Source organism: Rhipicephalus microplus, unplaced genomic scaffold (genome assembly GCF_043290135.1).
Source record: "Rhipicephalus microplus isolate Deutch F79 unplaced genomic scaffold, USDA_Rmic scaffold_42, whole genome shotgun sequence".
Lineage (NCBI taxonomy): Eukaryota > Metazoa > Arthropoda > Arachnida > Ixodida > Ixodidae > Rhipicephalus > Rhipicephalus microplus.
The window spans coordinates 1141452-1162843 of NW_027464615.1; the positions used below are offsets into that span (position 1 = coordinate 1141452).

At 46.9% G+C, this 21392-nt stretch overlaps 1 protein-coding gene across 2 annotated transcripts in view; it reads right to left on the reverse strand.

Moving 5' to 3' along the window:
- Positions 1-710: 710 nt before the first annotated feature.
- LOC119183008 (uncharacterized) overlaps positions 711-21392 on the reverse strand; it is a 31460-nt gene continuing 10778 nt past the window's right edge. For both annotated transcript variants that reach the window (XM_075884668.1, XM_075884667.1), the window contains 5 exons: positions 20175-20284; positions 16636-16729; positions 14560-14736; positions 13294-13413; positions 711-2178 (listed from right to left, as the gene is read on the reverse strand). In XM_075884668.1, the coding sequence (XP_075740783.1) occupies positions 931-2178; positions 13294-13413; positions 14560-14736; positions 16636-16729; positions 20175-20284 (1749 nt within the window). In that variant the 3' untranslated portion in view covers positions 711-930. The remainder of the gene's footprint in view (positions 2179-13293; positions 13414-14559; positions 14737-16635; positions 16730-20174; positions 20285-21392) is intronic.

A 21392-nucleotide genomic window follows, 5' to 3' on the forward strand; every position in this document is an offset into this window, starting at 1 on the left:
ATGGCTCTACCGTCGTGGACAACAGTTCGATGAAAAAGAAGTGGACTCGCCGCGCGAGAGACTGGCAGCTCTGAAGCGTCACTTTGGCATGTAAATATAGGAAATACGCTCATTCCTCTCTTCCGTGTGTTTGCGAGCTCCGTAACAATATCTCACTTTGGACTTACTCGGACTCAGGTTTACCAAAAGTTTACTTAGCCTTACTGACTAAGACTCACGCTCAGAAAAATTTTATTCTACTGGATTTACTGGGAGTCAGACTCATTACGATATTACTTGCTCGCAATCACTCAGATTAATGGCTCGATCTTAGTATAAGTGAGTTCGAGTGAGTTGAGACATGAGTGAGTTCGCCGACCTATCGTTTGTAGAGGCTGTGTTGTGCTTGAACAGATGCAGTGTTTTACGAAATCTGTTTTCACAGATCAAGCGGTCACGGCTCGTAGTTTACTGTAATGGTGGGCTGCTGGGGCAGGGGATTGAATCTTCCCGAATATAATGTTGGACATAACCATATTTACTTTCGGTTAGTACTCTAGCTGCTAGATGAAAGATTTTGAAAATCGACTCCGCATTTTCTTGTGTTTAATGAAAAAAAATTCGAATGAGGACAACTGGAGTAATTTGTCACCTACTGTACTGGTGAGTCCTAGCCATTCCACTTAATGGCTTGGAAGAATACTACGGCTTGTACAAATGTGCAACGAATGTAACAGTGACCTAACACGGTTTATTAAAAAAAAACGAAAGGGCAAGATTTCGCAAAGTAGCTTGAGTGTCGTTTACAAGGCAGTCACTCATGCGCTTTAGCCCATCAAGAAAGCTTGCGTGTGCACGTGTGCTGCCAAATGTGCTGGGTTTATTTCTCTCTGCTCTCTATCTTTCCTCGCCCCCATCCTCCTCCCATGCGCAGGGTAGCAAACTGGCAGCCTAAAGGCTGGTTAACCTCCCTGCCATTCTTTTCCTCCTATTTTCCTTCCATTCCTTGCATTCGGGTCGGTTTGTCATCGCCGGCCAGTTGCATATCTGCCGCTCAATGTCGAATACAGTTCCCCGGGCACACTTCTGGAGGTGTGGTTTGGAATTCGCGCAGTGATAGTATTTGGTGCAATCGGACTCGTGCGGCATCAGGGCATTTTCATTGTCTTCTCTACAGATCTCATCGGTACTCTTTTTCGTCGCTGCCTCTGTAGCTGCAAGAGTCGATAACTCTGAAGGCAACTGAGCAGGTGTCATTGTCACTTCTTCATCGATAGCGGGCGTGCTGGTTTTCACGGCAGGCGGCACCTTCTCGGTTGTACTCGGCACCATTCGCGGGCCATTCGAGGAAGGTACTGATACGGTTGACGATGCTGCCTCTTTAACCGCGAGAGTCGACGATTTTGAAGGCAACTGAGCAGGTGTCACTGTCACTTCTTCACTGATAGCGGGCGTGGTGGTTTTTATGGCACGCGGCACGTTCATGGTTGTACCAGGCCCCATTCGCGGGTCTTCTGAGGCAGGGGCTGTAACGAATGACGACGCTGCCTCTGTAGCCGCGAGAGTCGACAATGTTGAAGGCAATTGAGCAGGTGTCACTGTCACTTCTTCTTCGATAGTGGTGTCGGTGGTTTTTATGGCAGGTGGCACCTTCTCTGGTGTACTGGGCACCATTCCTGGGTCTTTCGAAGCAGGTGCCGTAACGGATGATGTCACTGCCTCCGTAGCTGCCAGAGTCGATGATTTTGAAGGCAATTGAGCAGTTTTTGCTGTCACTTCTTCACCGATAGTGGGCGTGCTGGTTCTTACGGCAGGCGGCACCTTCTCGGTTGTACTCGGAATCATTCGCGGGTCATTCGAGGCAGGTACCGTAATAGATGACGCCACTGACTGGCCTGTTGTAGGAATCATCGTGCTCGCTGGCTCTTTGTTGTGAGTCCGCGTCGGCACCTCAGGTGGTTTTGTCGTTGTCTCCTTCGGAGGCGGGGCGGTGGTGGGCATCAGTTTGAAAATGTCCTCGTCCCACCATGAGGCCGTTGGTGGATTGTAAGGGTAGTCCTTGTCAGGCGCTGCTGTGTCAAAGCTAGAGCGAAGCATTTTGACCAGGTTGGACTTTCCCGTGCATTTTGAATTGCAGTCGTCCAGGTCGACGCTCCTGACAACCGCGCCTCTGAACTTGCGACCGATGATCATGCTTGCCTGCGATGTAGCAAGAGGTGTGACGCCAATGATTGATAACTTATCACAATGGACGCATTAAATTACGGCACATTTCTAGATGCTAGCGACATCGGCATGCTTTCTTCAACATTATACGTTAACTTTCAACTACGATGTACTTGACGAATTTAATTAAGGCACTTATCAGCTTAATAAAACAGAAATACACCTTATGGCGAACTTTTAATAAAAACCCAAGTATAACGCCTTTGTTGTGGGCAGAATAACTCCGTTAGGATCAAACTATTTCACGCTGATCAGAAAGCTTCCCTACCTAAAGAAGAAGTAAGGTACCTTTTCTCCTTTTTCACTCCTGTCTGTCTTTTAGAAGACAGACCGACTCTTTTTGGAGATTAACATGCTTTTGTCGGAGAGTAGTGGCACCCAAAACAGAGTTGATGAGTCGGCTTCAAGAGAGTCATATTTGTGGAAAATCAAGGCTCACCGAAAAGACTAACGCATACAGTGTCTTTTTTAGTAGCGAGCAGCGTGAAAAAAATGGACACACAAGAAGAAATGCCAAAACACGCCTTCTTTCTATGCTTCATTCTTGTTTTTTTTGCGCTACTACTTTTTACCATGAATCCAAACAAACTTGCCCAGCTGTCTAGGCATCTGTTTTTCTTAGAGTGCACACCTACTAATGAAATTTCTCTTGCAGATTACCAACTGGTACGTAGCCCATAGTAATGCACTTTACGCGCTCTTATGCACTTGCTCCCATCTTTGAAATTATAATAGATGATCGGGACAGAGCAGGACTAGATACGCATGCATGACTTATAGAATATCCGAGTATTCAAACGAAAAAAAAGCAAGTATACCACGTCAAAACAACCAATGTTTGGGCCCTAAATGTCTTCCTCAAGTGCAATGTAACATGGGACGCACTCGAGTTTTTATTTCTGAACGTCAAGTTATAACCTGCGTCTCCAAGAATGGCTGTTCGTATCAGGTTATCTTCGTCAGTTGCACAATACACGTCTTTAGCCTGGAGTTACGGAAAATCCTTAAACATAGCCTGTCGTAGGAGCCACCGTCTCGCCATATGGTCTTCTTTTAGAAAGCAGCAGCAACAAAACTTGTCGAAACATTGCCTACAACAGCATTCCCCTTGTAGAAACATTGCCTACAACGGCATTTCCCATGTATGAAGACTTTTCATGCGTCCAGACTTCCATGTTTCCCCGAACGTCCGCCTTATCTAATGTGGCGCGCATAACTTCCCCACAATGTCCTCAAATTGAATCTTTCAGGTTTTTTTTGGGGGGGGGGTTGGGGGGGTTAGGATGAGGTGGTTTTGTTCTTTTGGCGTTCCTAATGGTATAGGTGGTGTTCGATTTTGGGTAGTGCCATTCTGCTATCGCGGAAACGGACACCAAGGGAAGATACGCGTGCATATTATTGTATATTGAATGATTTCGCAACGGTAAGCGATGGGGCAGGTGTACAGTGAATATGCCTTTTATAAAAGTTACAGGACCTGAACAAACAGGTGTCACCAAGCTAACCTATTTCATGTTCACAACTGCTCCTCGTGGCGTCTTCAGGGGTCTGAGCTTACTCAATGATGGTTACGAAACGGAAAAAAGTATTGATATCGTACGAATACACGGAGCCGTTTTATTTGTTAGTTTTGCCTTCAAAAACTATGGCACGTTCTCACGGGGTTCTTCAGAATAAGTGAATTACACGTACTTCATTGCATCATTGGCCACAACGTCCGTGAGAAAGACGGCGAGGATTCTTTTCTGTTTGCTTCCCTGTATCAAAACAACACACCAAAATAGACACGCAACAAATACCCTATACAGAAACACAACGCGATGCCACCCAGAAAAAAATCCTTGAAAAGCAAAGCACGTGAGGAGTTCCACCACGAGAGCGCCTCATCGGTGATTGCTTGAAGCTTATGCGGAGTCCGTCTACTCAGAGGAGATGAAACAAGGGATTGTCGGTACCACAGGTATTCGGCGAATATCAAGGAGACGCTCAGATTTAGGCACCACGCAACAGGTAGTTGCCAAAGACTAGGCCGATGAAGGCAGGAAAAGCGCGAGGTGCGTGCACAAGAGCATGAGGCAAGGAAGGCTTGCGAGAAGGCGGCGTTAGACAAGAACATTTCGTCGCTTCGTTTGCGTCTAGTGGATGCCGAGGCACCTTGTGGTTGACTCAATGGTGACTGAGCTGGTGACTGAGCTGGTTGACTCAATGGGTCGACTCAATGGTGACTGGTGCTTCGCTTGACCTCAAGCTTCGATGGCCCACGAAGCGAGCGGGAAGTCACCGTAGCCACCAGGTCCACTGTCAGGCGTTTGCCCGAGTCCTTGGCTGTGGCCCCTGGTCCACGCGTCCGAGAAGAAGACTGCCTGACTTCGTCGGCCCTGTCTTCGACACCTACCTAATGTGTCGGTGCATACGCGTGAGCGTCGCCCTCTTCCTCGCCGAGTTCCTTCGACGACAGCATCCTCGTGCGGGTGTCTGCTCCCCGTGTACGTCCCCGACGCCTTCTAGTAGAACTCACCGGTCTGAGTCTTTTGGTTAAGTGTGAACTAGACTTGTTTATGCGACTGCTCAGGGCTGTTTGAATAGGTTGTGGAATGTTTTATTGCCATTAGTACGTGTTATGTGTTTTATGTTCGTGTGTTGCTTTGATAAAGTGAGGGAAACAGAAAGCAGCCTCGCCGTTTTTCTTACGGACGTTGTGGTTAATGACGCAATAAAGTCAGTCTAATTCAAATATTTCTAAGAACTCCATCCCACACGCACGTGTTCTGGGGGATTGGCCAAAGAAGAATAGATTAAATCTTGAAAGGATATTTTAATACATTCGGAGATTTAAAAACAAAATTATAAAATTGACAGGCCCTACGTACAGTGGGAATTGAAGATATGTGAAGCGCGAATTAAAAAGGTTGATATGTCATTTTAAAATCAGCACGACGTTATGAGGTGGAGATAAATGATGCCGCACATGACTTTCTTGTCATGATTATAACGTGTGGATGTGTCGTTTACCTCCGTCATCTATTCACGTCACGTGATACCAGTTGTAGTATATGTGGAGCTAGCGAAACGACCGCGAGCACGCTATGAGCGTGGTATGTTGTCATGTTCTCACATGACCCGCTTCTCAGGATTATCATGTTTGCATCAGTCATATATTTTTGTCATCCATTGACGTCCTTTAACGCCAAATCTGGTATATGTGGAGCTAGCCAACTGGCCGTGAGTGCATTATGAAGGGCCCGATATACTTCAATGCAGCGTTGACGCGCACGCATGCTGGGCACAGTGACGCTACCTTAGCAAAACGCGAGCACTCTATAGTCTGACGCCAGGCGCGACCACGCGAGCAGCGTCCGTTGGCGCGGTCCGACGTCAACAGGTGCGAAATGGACATGCTGCATTTGGCGCCGATAAATTACCCAGACAACACTGCGTATCCCTCTTTTTCGTGACGGAGAGACGCCGGACGCGCTGAAACGCGCATGCATCAAAGCAACGCCGCGCGACGCGCGCCTGCCAGTATATGGCAGGACCGGCGAATGGCGTCGCAACGCCGGCGTGACGCGATGAAATGAACGCCGGCTAGCACGCGCACCGCGTCACGTCGAAATGTATTGTGGCTTGGACTGCGGCATGTAGTAATGTTCTCACATGACACAAATCTCTTGATTGCCATGTTTGCACCAGTCACACACCTTCGTCATCCATTGATGTCATGTATTACCGAATTCGGCATGTGTGAAGCTTGCGAAACGACCGCGAGCGCATCATGAGTGTGGCATGTAGTCATCATGACACGCATCCCATGATTATCATGTTTGCACCAGTATCATACCTTCTTTTCCTATTCACGTCCCGTAATACCAAATTTGGTATATGTGACGCTTGTGAAACGGTTGCAAGCGCATCATGAGCGTGCCTTGTTGTCATGTTGTTACATGACACGCATCTCATGATTATCATGTTTGCACTATTCACGTACCTTTGTCATTCATTTGCGTACTGTAATAGTAAATTTGGTATATGTGACACTAGCCAAACGGCCGCGAGTGCATGATAAGCGTGGCATGTAGTCATGTTGTTACATGATACGCATGTCATGATATTTATGTTAGGGTCTGTCGCTTGTGTTCGTCATGCAATCGTGTCATACTATACCAGTTTTGCAACATGCCATGTGAACGAAACCACCGCAAGAGCTGCAGGACCATGAAATGTAAATCATGACATTCATGACATAGATGTCATGATTTTCATGTTATGACTTGTCAAATATGTTTTTCATACAGTCGTGTTATGCCATACCAAGTTTGGTATTGATATCATTATCCAAACGGCTCGGAGAGCTAAAGGTCGTAGGCGGCTTGATAGATAGATAGATAAATAGATAGATAGAAAAATAGATAGATAGATAGATATATAGATAAATAGATACGCTCAGAGTCGCCCAACTTCGCTAAAAAATGCTTCGCATTTAAATTGGTAATAATACGTATTGCAATAAGTTAGGACTACATGTATTATGCTTTTAGTTCGTATTTCAGATTGCCGTAATAACCTGATAAGATCAATTTTTAAGAGATTACTTATACCTTACCGCATTTTAATAACGACAATTTTTGAAGAACACACAGACATGGTACTCGTGCAAAACTTGAATATCGTGGACCCGACGTAAAGTAGTGTGCAATATTTTGGTGTTCTGCACAGATCTGACAGAAGCGTGATATCTTCAAACCAGCACTGTGTAAGTAAGTTTAATGAGGAGACACGGCATCAAAATCTAGCGATCGTCACTTGTGACTGACAGGACTGGCTTGAATAAGCATTGCATGAAAAATACGGGTGCTTCTATTTTTTCCACGTTGTTACTGATTCCATCTTATCTGTGTGAGTTGCTAATTTTTTACATCTAATTGCGGTGAAGCATTCTACGACTGGAAGTACCTGCACTATTCGGAGATATAGTGATGCCCACGCTAAAGCATAGACTAGTTCACTCAATCTTAACTCATAGTCACCTGGCATCCACCCTAATATTGGGCGCTTGAGCTGAGACGGAGCTAACGATAATAACATGTTGAGAGCACGATAGTTTTGTGAAGCTGAAAGAGCTTGGTGGTAGAAACATTTATTGCCACTGTGTAGCGTGGGGGCCGAGCCCCCTCATGGCACGTGGGTGCACCCTCGCAGTGAGGAGGCACCCTTACAAAGCAAAGGAAAGCCCTTGAAGTGCGATCCTCTTCATGGCGCACGAGATGATCCGGCGCTGATCGAACGCAGAAGTGCTGGTCATGATGGTCTCCCAGTATGACACTGCCACAGCCGGAGGTGGGGGATGTGGGAAGGTGGGACATGTGAGGAGGATGTGGAGGAAGTCTCCTGGTTTGTCGCAAAGTTTGCATGAAGAGGGGAAATGGTCTGGGTAACGGGCGTTTAGTAATACGGGGTATGGAGCAGTTCGAGTTTGTAGGCGTCGCCAATGTGTGGCCTGCGCTATGTTTAGGGATGGGGCTGGGGGTGCGTATATTCTTCGTTGTTCCCGGTAATACGATAGAATATCACGAAAAGAGAGCAAGCGCTCCTCGACCTGTGGAGGGGGCTCCATTTCTCCTGCCCGGAATGTGAGACCTCGGGCTAGAGAATGAGCCTCCTCGTTGCCAAGGAGGCCGGCATGTGCTGGCGTCCAGATCAGGGTTGTGGAGCACTGAGGCTGCCAGAAGCGTAGCAAGCGAGCAGCGCTACATGATATCAGGCCATTGGCGTAGTTAAGAATAGCTGATTTCGAGTCGCTAATGATAGTGGTGGCAGGTGTGGAGATGAGAGCAAGCGCGATGGCTGCCTCTTCTGCCTCTGTGGAGGAATTTGTGACAATTGAGCAAGAAGTTAGGAGATTTGCCTGATTGTCAGCCACCGCAAGGGCCATGCGGGATCTTGACGCATATTCCGCTGCGTCAACGTAGACTACATTCTGGTCCTCGCCATATTGTCTCTGGAGGGCCCGGGCCCTTGCCTTTCTGCGTTTCTCGTCGCGCACAGGATGCATGTTCTTGGGAATGGGCGGTACGTTTAGGTGAGAGCGGAGGTTAGAAGAAAGAGGGACCCTTCCAGGTGATTCTGTTATTGGGGATAAGTCTAATTGGGTCAAAAGAGCGCGGCCACTCACCGAATTAGACAGACGACATATTTGTGCCGTAAAGGTGGCTTCAGCGAGTTCCTCAAATGTATTATGTACACCAAGTTTGAAGAGTCTGTCATTGGATGTGCTTGGGGGAAGGCGTAGAGCTGTTTTTGTGCAACTTCGTAGAAGCGCGTTAATGCGGTCTCTCTCTTTTTGTCGGAGAGGTAGGTATGGGAGGGCATACGTGGTGCGGCTGACGATGTAAGCCTGGGTGAGGCGAAGCGTGTTTCGCTCGCGTAGGCCAGCCCGACGGTTCGCTATGCGACGAATCAGCCGAATGGTCTGCTGAGCATGTGTTTGGAGAGTCCTGATGACTTCTCCATGTGCGCCATGTGAGTAGAGTACTAGCCCTAGCACCCGAATTTTTGAGACAAGTGGGATGGGGTGGGCACCTAGCGTGAGAGAGATAGGGGGAATGGCTGAAGCATGCTGCTTCGGTCGGTAAAGAAAGAGCTCTGATTTGGAAGGGGAGCAGGTAAGGCCACGTTCTCGAACATATGTGTCGATGGTGGTTAGTGCCAACTGTAAGTGTTCTTCTATTTCGGCGTCACTACCACGGTTTGCCCAGACGGTGATGTCGTCGGCATAGAAGCTGAAGTGGATGTCGGGGATCTGACCCAGTTTTTGGGGCAGATGTAGAAGTGCTATGTTAAAAAGAATAGGTGAGAGGACTGCTCCCTGGGGCGTACCACGGGCTCCAAGCGTGATGCCTGGCAGGCTGTGATCGCCAAAGGTAAGTGTTGCTGTGCGGTGGCTGAGGAAGTCGCGGACGTAGTTGTACATCTTTACGCCGACTCCCAGGGTTATAAGGTTCTCTAGAATAGCTGAGTGCGCAACGTTGTCAAATGCCTTTGTTAGATCTACTCCTAAGATAGCTCTGGTATCGCAGGTTTGAGAGTCAAGAATGTGATGTTTTAGTTGTAGGAAAACGTCCTGTGTGGAAAGTCCAGGGCGAAATCCAAACATGCAAGCAGGCAAGAGATTCTTGCCTTCTAGGTACTGGCAGAGCCTGGTTTGGAGTACGTGCTCCATGAGTTTGCCGACACAAGAAGTGAGGGATATGGGCCTGAGGTTAGACGTAAGGAGAGGTTTCCCAGGTTTGGGTATAAAGACAACCTTGGCCTCTTTCCATTGTGGTGGGAGGATGCCCCTTAGCCAGCACTCATTAAAGTATTCAGTAAGCTCGGCAATTGATTGGTCGTCGAGATTACGGAGTGCTTTGTTGTGAATATTGTCCGGACCGGGGGCTGAGGAAGTGTTTAGTTTCTGTAGTTCGGCTTGAACTTCGGCTACTGTAATGGGTTGGTCGAGGAGCTCATTAGGAGGACCTGTATAATCGGGATACAATACGGCAGGGTATGTTGGGAAGTACTGATTTCGAAGTTCCTGTAGTAGTTCTGGTGGAGGTTTATCGCAAGTATGTAGGAGTTTGGTGAGGTTGTGTCTTTGGGTAGTCTTTGACTGAGTTGGGTCAATTAAGTGTCGGAACAAATTCCAAGTCTGAGGCATACTCATATTGCCATCTAATTTGTTGCAAAGCGATTCCCAGTTCTGTCGCGAAAGAGTGGCTGCATGGGTCTCTATCTCTTTGCTCAGGCGGGCCAGGCGACGTCTAAGAGTTCGGTTCCAACGCTGGCTTTGCCAGCGTCGTTCTAGGCTTGTTTTAGCGTCCCATAAATGTAGGAGACGAGAGTCAACTGTGTCGCTTGGGCAGTCCTCTCGTACTAGACGAGTTGCGGATCGGACATCACTCCGGAGTTGTTCTGACCATTCAGTGATGTCCGTGATAGAGGCGTGGGTGCGTGTTGCCCTATAAGTGCGGAAAAAATCCCAGTTGGTAAAAGTGGAACCTCTGAGAACCCTGCGGGGTAGTTGCATATTTAAGAGAATTTCGATAATGTAATGGTCACTACCCAAATTCTCTTGTGTGTTGCACCATGTGGCATGAGGGAGGCGATGTGCGAACGAGAGATCTGGTGTAGTGTCCTTGCAGACACTATTCCCTATGCGTGTCGGAAAGGCAGAATCGGTGAGCAGTGAGAGGCCGGCTTGCTGCGCTGCTAACCACACCCGACGTCCTTTTGGTGTGTCGCGCGGATAACCCCAGGCTGTATGTGGGGCATTGAAATCTCCCACGACGAGTAGGGGGCACTTATTGGCTATGCGTTTCGCGAGCGTAAAGAGGCGCTGGAAGTTGCCCTGTAAGCACTTAGGGCTGCTGTATACATTCAGGATGAAGAGGCTTTTAGCTCTGGCATGTTGCGGCACAAGCTCAATTAAGAGGTGATCAATGTCTTGGACTGCTAAACAGTGGGAGATGGTGGTGATTGAGCGATTAATTAGAAACGCCACCCGAGAGGGTGTAGGGGATGTGGGTGTAATAGAAGTATAGCCGGGTAAGGTTAGGGGGTTGGAGGGTTCTTGTAGGGCAAGGATATCGGGTCCCGCAGCGCAAGATAGCAGTTGGTGGACAACATGACGCTTCTGGCCAAAACCTCGGCAGTTCCACTGCCAGAGTGTCAGATTACGGTTTAGAGCTGCCATCATGAGAATTGAGAAGGGGCGTAGCCGCCGCGCAAGGTTGGGAGTCGTTAGTGACGTCAGGGAGTGGATTGTCTTGCCCTTCAGTTGCTTTGGGCTTCTTGCGTTTACTTGGGGTGAGATCCCGTTTTGCAAGGCATGTTGCGAACAAATTGAGCTGTGATTCAAGATTGTTGTAGCGGTCAGTTAATGTTTGAGCTAAAGCATCAAGACGATGATTAAGTGCTGCATTGTCTGTTGTTACACGGATTACCGCATCTTGGAGCGTTGTGCATTCCTGATTGATGCTGGTGATACCTTCCTGCAATTTTGCCTCAAAACGAGCAGTAAAAGACTCAAGCATGGTTGGAATATCGGCTAGTGAGCTGTGTGTTGAGGGACGCGGGGTAATGTCCCGATTTGTGTGCCGAGGAAATGCCGTGTCGATATCTAACTCAAGCGAATCAGAGCAGGATGTCGCGTTGACATGGCTGGGTGGGAAAGACATGCTAGAGGTGTTGGGTGGGTTGTGCGCAGGAGTTTGGGATGTAGTAGGAGTTGGGGTAGGTGGAGTGGCATGGCTTGTGGCGAGAGTACTTATCTGGGTCTCCAGCTTCGCGATGTGTTCTCGAAGGGCAGCGGCTTCAGCTCGGGCTGCTTGAGCTTCTGCTTTGGCTGCCGCTGCCTCCTCCCGAGACTTGGCCAGAGCGTCTTGCAGACTGGAAGTCACTGTTGATGATAGTGCGTTCTTGCAGGGCGAACGGGGAGGGCCCCAATCTTGTTTAAGCGGCTCGGTCCAGGCTTGCTTGGGTTGGCTGAGTTGGCTGGGCTGAGTGGGTCCCGCTGACAACTGGGGGAAGTTGTCCCCGTGTGGAACCGGTTCTTGTCGCTGCGTTTGAGGTTGCTTTGTCGTTTTGCGTGGCTGGTGAAGGTTGCGTCCTTTGCATGAACCAGTGCCGGTAAGATGAGGGCCCTCGCACAGAATGCACTTAGGCGTGCAAGGAGGTTCCTGGGGTGAGTGTTGGCTGCCACAGCGTGGGCAAAGATTAGTCTTGGGGCTTGGGCATACGTCGTGACGATGGCCCGGTAGTCTGCAGTTCGTACAAGCATCCGGACTTCCGCGGTATGGAGTACAGCGGTGAATGGCTCCCATGTATTTAATGGAATGTGGCACCTCATTGGCGTCGAAGGTGATGAGAATGGAGTGCGTCTTCCCCATTCGTCGGGCTGCGAGTATAGAGTATTCAGGATTCCGTTTGACCAGGTCTTCGTACAGCTGGGTTGGCGTCTCGTCGTCAAAGGCGTTTGAGATGACCCCTCTTGTAGCTCCTGGTGGGGGTGCCACGTAAGCCATGCAGGGGTAAGCATGGCCACCAATGGTGAGTGAAGTCAGCGTCTTTAGGAGCTCGGCTGCGGCGGAGTGTGTTGTAGCTGCCGTGAATGTATTATTAGTGGGGTGTATGCGCAGGCAGAAATCATCGGGCAGAGTGGTTTGAAGTGCGGCCTGCACTGCCTTCATGAGTCGAGGCGTTGGGACATCTAGGAGTCGCAGTTGACCTCGCGGACGAACAACGACGCGAATAGCGTTCGGTGGGAGTGGCGGCAGTTGCTTGCTGCGTTTTACAATGATGCGCGTCTCCTTGGTAGCAGGTGGTAGGTGGGTTGGCGTCTTGCCTCTTCCAGTTGCAGCTGCTTCGACGCGCATGGCGTTCGGGTTGGTCTCCTTGACGGTAGCGTTGGGTTGCGAAAGTGGTTTCTGTGAACAGGCTGGTCGAGACGCATAGGCTTTATAGAGAACTGGTGTCCAATTGCCTGCCTGGAGCTCTTCAGCGGAGATGGTGTGGCCCTCAACCGTTACTTCCATAATAACGGGAGGCGTTGCTGCCAGTGTCGACGAAGGAGCGGAGTCTCAGAGAGGCTTAGCTCGGATGCTCAGCGTCTCGGTTCATGAATTGTTGCACACAGAACGTCGGAGCTTGCCCGGAATGGGCGTCGTCTCTGTCTTCCTCAGACCCTTATGTCGCTGTTCGAACAGGCTAGTGACCGCAGGAAAGGTTGGTAAAGAGTAGCCGCTGAAAGAGCTTTGCTTACCGACAGTGAACCAGCTTTTACCACCCGGCCCTCATCTGTCGAAAGTTTTTGCACAGCCAGGATGGTATGCGTTCTGTCTACCATGCGTTCTGTCTACCATGCGTTCTGTCTACCAGGATGGTAGCCACAAGCTTGAGCTTCAAAAACCGGAGTGAAACCGGGTAGCCACACGGTGAATGACCAGCGAAGCGACAGGCAGATGGCAGATGCCCACACCTGCCGTTTCCTCATTCACGGAAGCATCTGTAGATATTACATTACGTGTTTTTGCATGTACGAGAAAATATTCTAACCTTGTTGCGAATGCTCTCTTCATCCTCGTAGGTCACGTAGTCTTCGTCGTCCTTCAGATACGGACAGGAATCTGGACTTGAGCGCCATTGCTGCCAACCGCTTAGAAGATGGTCGCAAACCTGGAAGGCATTTTATAACAACAGAGAGCCGAGCTTATGGGTCAGTACTCGTGCCCAGTAGGACATTCTGGTACACACTTGGGTACTAAACGCAACAACAAAAAAACGTGGGCTGCAAGGGGCCTCTTGATGAACTCTTCCTCTGTGTATGGTCGTGTCGTGTGTGTTTTTATATTGCAGCACTGTGATAAGGTATGGGAACCTACATTGATGGGTAAATTCGTAAAGTTTCATGATTATTGACAAATCACGATGAAAGCTATCATGCAAAAAAAAAAAAAGATGTGTCCGGGGTAAATATAAGCAAATACCGATCAAAATGCGTTTGTACTCTCCCCCTCGGAAAAAAAAGAGAAATTGGCCTTGTATCTGCGTTCTTCGCTGGAAAAGGTCGTCAAAAGACGATAGCCTTCTGTCTTCAGAGAGAAAATAAAACGTTTATTTGTCATCGGTGAGTTGGATACTTAGTGTTGTATCCCATCGGAGTGAGTTGCTGTGAGTAGGCGCTGCATTAGATATAGACGCTATCTGACCGTAATTTCAAGAAACAAACGTTTTTCTAGAACCACAGCTACTGGTATGCCATTGATGTGCCGGTATGGCTCATTCAGGGACGTTTGCTAACTACAAACACCAACGAAACCGAATTGTGCGCATCGCGACATGTGCGTACGGTTTTCAGAAGTAGAGCTGCTGTAGCGCTGGATCAGAGGAGGGATAAGTGAGAGCGCTGGCGAAGCTCCGTTTTCCAGGTACACCCAAAAATGGCCTAAATGCCTCGGTTGCGAACAAAGCGGTAATCACAAGGAGAACACAGAAGAACAGCAGCTCTGCTGTTTCTGCAGATTTCGCACTATATGCAATCGTGGTAAATTGTTATTTACAATTACGCTGCACTGCAACCAAAATTGGGGTTATACAGTTTAAAATTTTTTTTTATAAGGTGAGTAAGCCAGTTTACAAAAAATAAGCTAACTTCAATCTTCTTGAAGTTGGTTTCACGGTGAATTATACGCGCAATGCCAAGAAGATTATAAAAGGGTACTATCAACTTGGGCTTCGTATTACGCGTAAAACATGCACCACTAGTGTCTTAATTGTAGGCTTCCGACCATGTAGCAGCAGAACCACTCTGCATTTTCTCACCTCGAATGACGATAAGAATCCTTGTTGCTTGGTGTATTTACCCGCTGGCCCGGCGAATAAGGTGCGCCTACCCGAGCCCGTACTCGTGACCGAGTAGGTGCGACCTGACAGGGGGACTTCCAGAACAATTCTCGTGCGCTCGGCTCCCCTTTTCACCATGAGTTCTATTCTGTCAATCTGCGAGATAGAGGAACAATAACGCGACGAATGTAGCCAATCCTTGATACATTGAAGACAGTTGGATAGGCAAGTTATTTCGTTGCGTGAATGTCTGGTTGAACTGAGATTCGCTTGTTCAAGCGAATGCAGACGCAAAAGACACTGTCTTACATGACAAGTGCCGAAATAAATGCTTAAATAATGCGGAATCCCAATAAAAACCAATGGCCATAACGCAGTAATAATATTAATAATATAATAATAATAATAATAATAATAATAATAATAATAATAATAATAATAATAATAATAATAATAATAATAATAATAATAATAATAATAATAATAATAATAATAATAATAATAATAATTATAATAATAATAACACACGCTCTTTCAACCTGACATCTGGCCACCGTAGCTTCATGCTGCGTCGCTGGAGACCACTTTGCAGTGGCCGAATTCAAGTGCTAATCCGAAAAAAAATACACGCCTGACGCACCATGACAGTGTAGGATTAGCGTTCCCGAAACCTGCGTATGATTCAACCATATCACCACTGGCCCTTAATGAAGTTCTCATTCATCACTTCAATCATCATCTCAGCATATCGAAATTACGTATAAATCAATTTGTTATAAGTGTCCCAGCATAGAGGAACTCGAAAATGAGCAAAATTAAATGCTTTGTCTTAAATAAATTTCGTCATACTGTAGGAAAAAAGAAACAGTAGAAAAAATAGTATACAGTAGCAAAACACCATAGCCTAAATGCACTCAGCGTGAAATTTTTTTCGGCAAGGACGTGACAATGACGCATAACTTCATTGAACGTCCGTGACAAACACATCTTGCATGATTTATTAACGAAGCTGCGTAGTGACTGAATGCATTCTATGCATTTCTGCTGAAGGGTTATTTACTAGAAATTTCACGAACAGTTATACCGAGAGTTAGACGGATGACAGTAAGAGCAACATTACAACAGGGAGGTGGTTTTCGCTTGAGAGATCAATAATATATACAGAAGCATACAAAACAGTTTTGCAAAACCTACGAACGTAAACCAAAGGTGACGTAGTCACGAAAGAGAGCTGCACATTAAAATACCGCAGATAAAATATGCGTCTGCTCGTTTTTTTTTTAACGCGGAGCTCGTTTCGCTGGAATTACAGCCTCGGCGTCAGTCTCCGCGTCAGCGTCGTTGGTTATGAGCGGAAAATCATCAAATACTGCGTGGCCGAAACAGCTAAAACGATACAAATAAAATAAAAAAAAGCCCTGGGTGATTGTGGGGACCAAACCCGAGTTGTTTGCGTGGAAAACGGATGTTCTACCACACGGCGATGCGTTTGGTTGTGAGTACATTGAAAATAACTTCCTCTGCACGGAAATACAGTGAAAGTCCCACATGCTTTACAAACATCCGCGTCCCGTGTACATGCTTCACAATACAACATAAAATATTGCAATAGTAATGCGTGGTCCAGGCGCCCACGCAATCAGGCTTCAGAACATATGCTTAGCATAATGACATCGTGGTTTAAAGGCATTGACCCACTGCGAAAGGCACACACGTTATTGTGCCCTTAAGGCCATGTGGCGGGTGCATAGGATGTTCGAAGCAGTGTCACGCACTAAGTGTTTGAAGTACGCACCAAAAACAGGACATCTCTATGGCATTCAACTCCTAAGGGTGAAAATTAGGGTCCTATAATTTTTAACACTCTTCATCAGCAAGAGGTTGGGGCAATGATAGGGAGGGAGAGAGTATAATACAAGAGAACGTGAAATAGAGACGTCCGGTGCATTCGTTGGAAAAATGTTATATGGGAGTTCATTTATAATATGTTTTTTTTCTTATGCGAGTATTTCACTGCCCATGCTGAACCAGACGAGACGGCAGTGGTGTGCTTACATCAGACATGTCCATGGTCGTTGATACGTTCAGCCGGGCAAGCTGTGGAAATTCGAGGCAGTCACTGCTTTTCACAAAGAAAAAGTTCACCTGCCTGGAAAGAAGAAAAAAAAAACGATAATATCACGTGTATTTCAGCGAATGAGTGAGTGCATAAAGTGTTATTAGGCACCGCAAAATGTGATAAAACGCGCACCGGGCTAATTCCACGGTGAGACCGCCAGGTGTAGCCTACCGGCCCGATCAAAAGCACCCTAGGGGGCCAGAATTTGTTCTTCATAGACGGGACTTCGCAAGAGCATGTCGCATTCTTCGTCGGTGAACATCCGGTCCAGTGACTCACGCTCCCAGAGAATATGAAAAATAGTACCAACTTCGCGACAGGCCACGCAAAAAGCTTTTGTGTACTATAATGTGCATTTCTCCAACTGTTTATGCAAGTATTCTGTCCATCCTCAGGCATACCGATGCACAATGACGACTTTGAGTTGTTTCGCGCTGTCAAAGAGTTTTGGCCAAGCTGGATGACCATGCGCTTGCATGAGCACTTTCATGTTTACTGTGCATATTTTCTGATTAGTTCAACGAATTGCAAACTTTTAATGTGAAAGCCTTAGACTATTGATCAAACGAAAAAAACAGACCGTTGGTGGCACTGACACGAGTGATGTAACAAAAAAATGATCCGTTTACCATGGCTCAATATTACCTCATCGTGGCGTCACCTTGACGCCACTTGATGACGTCAACGGTTGACGTTGTCACTGGACACATTGGACCAGGAAGAACAACAAGAATGGTTTCGCATTTTCGTTATCTTAAGAAGATAATAATACTAATAACTTACTGGGTTAAGCACCACTAAGCCACGATATGGTTATGAGCGACGCCATAGTAGAGGGCGCCAAAAATTTCGACCACATGGGTTTCCTTAGCATGCCCCTATATAGAACACTGGTCTCAAGCATTCCCACCTCTTTCAAAAATGCAGCTCCTTTGAAATACCGCAACCTACTGGTAAATAATAAATTGCCACATTCTCTGGACCACCATGGCTGGGGTCTTGGCGAAAGGCATAAGGCACAGTGCGACTTTCGGCGTACATAGAATGATGCCATGTTTAGCATCGTTCAGCATTTCACCTGTCTGTTTCATTCTAGCCTTACGCGTCATCAGCTGCATTTTGCGTCTACATGCGCCCGATCCCTATTTTCAGTGGTGACGGGTCGATGTGTCTTACTCCAACTATGGCGCTCTTGGAAAGTCAGGCGAGAAAGATAAATACACATTTGACATAGGGCGTCACAAACATCTACCGCCACCGAATGCCACAATATTTCGGCTTACCACACCCGCTTTTCATAGCCGAATAGTTGACACAAAATCGTGTACACTGGCGTGGACGTAACGTTTACAAGAGGTCAGAAAAGAAAGAAAAGTCTAACAGCGATAATTCTCCAGATTTTGGTTCGCGAAATCACCACATCATTACGAGACGACGTTCAGGCCCCATTTGGGTTCGTTTAACGTGCACCTAAATATAAGTGCGAGCTCGCCCTAAGCCGACGCACAATATACTATATTTAAGCTTGAATTTTGTGTATAGAAAACCCACTAGTGTATATGAAGGCCTACGTAGTCAGAGAAGTATTAGATAAAAGGTTTGCCAGCCATTTATAATTATACTACGCAACAAAACAAACACCTTTAATAAATGCGCAAAACAGCGTTGCAATTCAAACTTACTCTTTTTACCGCGTTACGAGCGCTTACCATATGTACACGCTGCGCAGAAATTCAGAGAGTGCGCATTCTGATATTCTGCCCGCCCGCCGCGTTGGCGTAGCAGCTGCGATGCTCTTCTGCGGACCTGGTGGCTGTGGGTTTGATCTTCGACGCGGCGCGTGGATTTTGGTGGAAGCGAAACGCGAGAAGCCCGTGCAATGAGCGATGACAGTGCCCATCGAAGAACCACAGGTGATAAACGTTTCCAGCGCCTTTCCCGATAGCGTCCCTTATAATCGTATCGGGATTTTCGGCACGTAAAGCACCAGGTATTATTATTACTTTTATATGAAGTATGCAAGATCTTGGTGCACAAATATGGCACCGGCTACTAGCTAGTATACATCTTTTCACAGGAAGGAAAAAAAAAGACACCGCCATGATGGGCTGTGCGCGGAAGTACAAAGGCTAAAGGCGCAACGTTGTCAGTGCATTTTCGAGGGGACGCGCCAATTTGCACAGCCCAAGGAGGCCTATGGTGGCGCCCAGGGAGGCGTTTATGAAAAAGTGAATATGCTTCATACGGGAGCAGAGTACCGCATAGGTCCGCCACCTTGCCCTGCTTAGCAACTGTAGTTACGCGGAGAAGCCACGCTCTGCTTTTGCAGGCGACTTGCTCAAGCCTGTCGCCGATCGACGAAGCGTGTCACTGATCGCCAGTCAACGTGCTTGGCGTGTCAACGACCGGCGGAGAAAGAAGAAACATCTGTTTTCGGGACTGTGCCACGGGAGTTCAAAAGCATTTTTCAGTCTGTCCGGTAACGCGAAACTCAAAGGCGTAGCGCAGTGCCGAACAACATGCACCACCGCTGCCGCACGGACAAGAAGCGCCAGCTATAAAAGATAAGCGACTACTCTCAAATACAAAATATAGCTCTTCAGAGATTCAAGAAGCGCCCCACAGAGTGTACGGCATTGATTATTTCAGTATGTCTTTGGAAAATAGTGCTGAATTCAAGCGAATACTTTGCTCTCGAAGCTTAAGGACATTTATTTAGTGCAAACAAGATCACTAGCTCGTAACTAACGATCGCGCGATGGTGACTTGATAAATTCCAGGTGGACGGCGACAGCTTTCAGTGGTGCGGCCTGTGAACCAATTTTTCCTCAGTGTACGATTGCTCGCGGCGTTGAAAAATGAATGCGCTACCCTGCTGCCTAGAGGTAGCATATACAGTTATTCTACTACTACCTATATGCTAAGGTGTCGAATATAAAGCATGTAGTGTCCACATTTTCCAAGCATAACGAATACGCAGGACAGTTTACAACTTAGCATAACAGCTAAGGTAGCATAACAGTCAAATGAACATACTTATTGCTAAGACATATTGTATACAAATGCGTTGTTAAAAAATAAAGGTGTATGAACAATCTACCAAAACTGCATAGAGCTAGTTGGCACGTCTGATGTCTTGATGCTCGGACATGACTTGGACAAGAAAGACAGGAGAAACAACACAGGTTGACGCTCAATCACCCTGTATTGGGCAATAGCCTGTGCCGTTTTTTGTTTTTTTTGCTCCGCGTCATATTTGGCAGCCCCTGAAAACATGAAGAACAGTCATGACATAGCAAATAATGAACAAAATAACCAACAGTCACATGAATATGCACTATGAGCTAACAACAAAACGAAGCCTAAATGCGCCATAGGGACGGCCAAGAATGCCGCTGTTTTTAAGGGAAAACTTTTTATTATTGCTGATATCCTGCACGTCACACCCTCTGAACAAAGCCTGATCACTACTCACTGCGAGAGTCTATTGATGTCGAACAGGTAGTGATTGGAACTGTCGAATGCGGGCAGCGTCAGGATGATATGCCAGTTTGGCAAATATTGCTTGAACCTCTGGCGTATTTCCTGCAAATAAACGAGTAAGTGACTGAACGTGAAGCCGCATCACAAGTTCGGGAAGTGGAAACGTGCGCTGTATAGAAAGGAACGCATGCAAGGGAAGAATATTGAAGGATGGTAGTTGTCATAACTGTCAGAATTAAGGTAATTGTCAGATGCAGCTTCTGTTAACTCCTGAACAAAACAACGACAAGAATTATTATAAGCGTTATTGCTAAATACTACATTTCATAACTGTAATTAGGTTGTTCTTTAAAATTGAGTGTTTAAGATTTCGTGTCGCGAAGAAAGAATACCTCAAGAGCAAATAAGCGTCAAACATTTGTGCTTTCAATTACAAGTTTTCTTCAAAGCACCAACGCGCTTTCACCACTTTAAGGTAAACGATTCTCAAGTGTTTCAGAATAGGCGCTTCATGGTGCATTGGGGCAGGTAATAACTGCGGAGCCGAACCACGAGATTGAAGAAACTAGAAGAATAAGAATGGGGTGGAGCACATTTGGCAAGCACTCTCAAATCATGACAGGTAGATTGCCACTATCCCTCAAGAGGAAGGTATGTAACAGCTGTATCTTGCCGGTACTTAGCTACAAAGCAGAAACCTGGAGACTTATAAAAGAGGGTTCATCTCATGTTGAGGACGACGCAGCCAGTTATGGAAAAAAATTGGTAGGTGTAACCTTAAGAGACAAGAAGAGAGCAGAGTGGATCAGGGAACAAACGGGGGTTAAAGATATCATAGTTGAAATCAAGAAGAGGATATGGACATGGGCCGGGCATGTAGCGCGTAGATAGGATAACCGCTGGTCATTAAGGGTAACTAACTGGACTCCCAGAGAAGGCAAGTGGGTTAGGGGGAGACAGAAGGTTAGGTGGGCAAATGAGATAAAGAAGTTTGTGGGTATAAATTGGCAGCAGCAAGGACAGGACCGAGTTAACTGGCGGAACATGGCAGAGGCCTTTGTCCTGCAGTGGACGTAGTCAGGCTGCTGCTGCTAATGATGATGATGGTACATTGGGCCTTTTGCATAAGATAATTTGTTGCATGCGTTTCTACTGTCCTTAGAGCTTACATATTTTGCTCCTTCAAAATTGAAGACATTACGTATGGTGC